At 34.4% G+C, this 4,039-nt stretch overlaps 1 protein-coding gene across 1 annotated transcript; it reads right to left on the reverse strand.

Annotated features, from left to right (window-relative positions):
• Window positions 1-2,745: 2,745 nt before the first annotated feature.
• On the reverse strand, window positions 2,746-4,039 carry LOC124822716 (uncharacterized). The gene has a single exon (XM_047294754.2). The coding sequence runs from the start codon at window positions 3,713-3,715 to the stop codon at window positions 3,008-3,010; it is 708 nt and encodes a 235-aa protein (XP_047150710.2). The 5' UTR covers window positions 3,716-4,039; the 3' UTR covers window positions 2,746-3,007.

Below are 4,039 nucleotides of genomic sequence, written 5' to 3' on the forward strand. Positions count from 1 at the left end.
AGTTGAATAATTAACTAATTGTGTAGAAGATATATAGTTTAAAAAAATGTATCATTGATATAAATCAATTCATGATGAACAACAACATAGACTTGAGTATCACATGTTGGTACAACTGTATTTTCTTCTGAATTTGATGCATCAACCATTATTGAAATTTCTAAATATTTGGCAAGCGTTGGTGCTTTTAAGAAGCATTTGGGAGAGAAAAAGACTTCATAGACAGAAAAAAGAGAGGTAGAGAGGTATTTAAACGGGTCTGTTGGTGGTGGTGATGAACAACTTTATATTTTGGTTTGGTGAAAAATAAATTCTTTTCACGGTTTTTCATTCTATCAAGAATGGTTAGAGGTGTGTTGGTCACCTCTATCTCTACAGTTTTCCTCTAAGAGTACATTTAGTAATGGGTAATGATATTTTGACAATATTTTTTTGACAACATTTTAATACTGTCTACGTGTCATTCTGTGATTGGTTTATATTGATGTTTATGATTATTATTATTGATTGTGGAATAATTTTGGACCAATCAGAGAATGACACGCAGACAGTGTTAAAATGTCAAAAAAATGTTGTCAAAGTATCATTTTCCTTTAGTAATAGAGGTAGATTTTGGATGATTTGATAAGCTTTTCAAATCTACCAATGATTGAAACACTTATATGTGCTCAAAATTGGTTGGGAAATCTGATGATATCAATGTCAATGAAGAGTTTTAGCTTTCAGAAAATATTTTCACATGTACGAGTTTGGATTATTTTTCTTCTAAAATTATTTGGTAATTATGTTTTTGTGTATATTAATAATATATATTTTGTATAAAAAAGAGTTAGGTTTAGAAGCAGAGTTGGTTCATCATCTCAGTCACAAGTACCAATGATGACGTAATTCTTAATCCATTTAAAATGTTTCTCTTATTTAATAATAATTATTATTAAATTTACTTAGTTATTATTTTTAACTCTTTTTATGTAGTTGCAGTATTTTTTTTTAGGCATTTGTTAGAAACAAATGCAGAGATTGGATTTGAATGTTTGTTCTTTTGGTTGATATCTCCATTACATTTTTTTAAGAGATATTGATTATCATGCATGATTAGTGTGACCAACTGTAAGCATATTCTATTGAATTAGTTGGATGTTTTAACTCTTACACCCGATTTTGAATATATCCTAATATAATGTTACTTATGATTATTTTACCTATGAATCTTTGTTTATACATAATTTTTAAGTAACATTGTCTTATCTATAAAATTTGATCCTTGTCTACAGATTTTAGCCGTAAATAATAATATTTTTTTCTGGTAGTATATCATATTAATTTTTATTTTTTTATGAAATATTTTTTCTACTGGATCTATATTGAATTAGAACTCTTTCAAGCCACTACATTACTTAAAGGGTGATATTTTATACAAATTGTAATTAGCTATCAATAGTTGTCTTGCCTTCATAACTCATAAACTAGTTTGTCAATTCACAATATTGGTATCGATCGAAACTCAGTGAAGCTCAGAGATTTTCGGTAGACGGTGGGATGCGTGTGGTTGATCTCCTGAAAGATTAAGGGGTTTATTCTTTCTGCACCATGTAATTCTCACATGCACCCCCCAAATGTGAAATGACTAAATTGTTCTCAAGTATTTTTAAATATGATGAGATGGACTTAGCCTCAGTCATATTGGATTTGGTTAATATGTTGACACACTTACTCTCTAAGAAATAGGGTAACTTAAATCAGGTTGAGTAATTTTTATTACAAAAATTTATTTCGTAAAAAAAAATCAAAATAAGGTAAATTAATTTCTAATTAAACTTCAAAAATCTACATTAGAAAATAAGAGTAATTTTTCTTTTTTCCTCTTTCTCTGTTCGATGTTGTAGTTTTTAACCATGAGTATTTTTTTTTTCACCGATTAAATAGTTTATGAAAGAAACTTTATACATTTAAACTTATTCTGTGTAGAAAGGAACCAAAAATCAACACTCATCACTCCCGTGAAGCCAAATTAATCCTTTGTCACCAATTTTTTACAGTAAGGTGAAGGGAGTTTGCTGGACAATAGAATAAAAAACAAACTATTAACAATCAAATCAGTAAAGTGAAAACATTTCACAGAAACCTGTCTCATGATTTGTCAGTTTGCGGTCCACTGCACTTTTTCGCACGCTTGAAATGAGAGTACACGCTTGCTTGAACACAATAGAAAAAAGAAAACAAAACAAGACAAACCACATAAACAAAAGAAGCCTCTGTGTCTGTCTCTGTCTCTGTCTTCTTCTCCCTCCCCCATAAAGTAATCAAAGAGGATGTTCAATTTCCACGATCATTCTTGGTTCACTGCATTAAACTCTTCTCATGAATTACTATCATACATTATAACATATATCCATACAATCTCAACAGATTAACATAGTTTAATCTTCTCTGACTAAGCACAGTGTGCTGTCAATTCTTTTCCAGTAATCGATCCTGATCCCATAAGTTCATCAATCATATTTCAATCCTAATACTTTTACATATTTTCTTTGCTTTTTGTTCAAAATCATGTAATTAAACAAGATATACTGTAACATCCGTACAATTATCACACTTTTTTCATCAAGTTAAATTAGTTCCACGATTAATCAAGTCCATGCAATTAACAGTTTAGTTTTATACATAATATACTTTTAGCATTTGCTTTAGTTATTCATTGTATAAAAAAACATTCTGCAGAAAGATTTTCAAGAGTGTATAGAATTAGAACAAAACATGACATATTATTGCTGCAGATTCCATACAAATTAACCAGAAATATAAGGCTAGAACACAAAAAAGGAAAACATCTATATGGAGTTGCAGGTATTTACAGAAGCAATTTTGTCGTGTCCGATAAACAAGGAAAGGAATGAACTTGAAACTGCTACTAAAATGCAAAACATGTCATGTGATGCGACTCAAAATTGCTTCCACCAAACCAAAAACCCTTGAAACAACTAACAGACAAACTTGCTTGCTGAACCTACAGAAAAATAAAGCACTCCAATGACACATGTGGGTTCTCTAATGACTCCTTCACCGAAACGCCTTCGTTTCTCTGCACGGCATCTTTAGTCACCGGAACCTGTCGCGTCGGCGGTCGGATATTACTCCGGCCTCCACGCGATGGTGACCTCGACCGTCGGATGGAACCCCCGCCGGAAAGACGGCGTACCTGATCAGATTCTCTCCGGGGAACCGGCCGTGACCTCACCGGAATTTCTGGCTTTCTCGCCGGAGATTTCTGCCTCCGCTCCCTGGAGCTGATTCTATTGCCGTCCACGGCGTAGGAACGCTTCCGGTTCCGAGTTGCGTTGCTTCTCTTGCTCGTGGCTTCATCTTCTCGGATTTCCGTGACCGTGGTGGTGGCGGTGGTGGTGGTGGAGAAACTCTCACCGTTGCTGCATGTTTCCGACACAAGAGAGACTTCCTCAGGTTCCAACGCTTTTTTTACGGGCACTTCTGGGGGCTGCATAACGGGCAATTGGGTCTTCATCTGTGGCTTAAAAGTTGGAATTTGTTGTAGTTTGGAGATGGGTGTTTCAGAAAGAACCTCTTTCACATATTCCTCTTCAAGGGGTTGTGGGATTCTGGTTCTGCAGTTTTGTTGAAGGGATCCACGGTGGGGTTGAGGGTGTTGAGGTTCATTTTGGGTTTGGTTGGAGTTAGGGGTGCTGAAGCAGCAACCCATTTGATTTTTTTCAGAACAAATTGGCAAGAGTTTTGAGTTTCAAGTTGCAACAATGTTATAGTAGCAGTGGTGGTGGAAAGAAAGCAGTGTAGAATGTTGTTGCATGGCTTTGGTTATTTGGTTTTGAAAATTTTGATGGGTAACGAAATGAAAAGTGATTAACGGCTATTGAAATGCAGGGTGATCTGGGGAAAAAGGTTGTGAGAGGACAACAGACATTGGAAGAGAAAAAGTAGAACACAGAAAAAAGGTGTAACTAGTGAGATGAATTAGATTGAGTGAAGCAAGAACATGGTTGGAGCTGCATAAATAGCTTTGATCTTG

This window comes from Vigna umbellata, chromosome 9 (genome assembly GCF_029865625.1).
Source record: "Vigna umbellata cultivar VRB3 chromosome 9, Vumbellata_1.0, whole genome shotgun sequence".
NCBI classification, from domain to species: Eukaryota; Viridiplantae; Streptophyta; class Magnoliopsida; order Fabales; family Fabaceae; genus Vigna; species Vigna umbellata.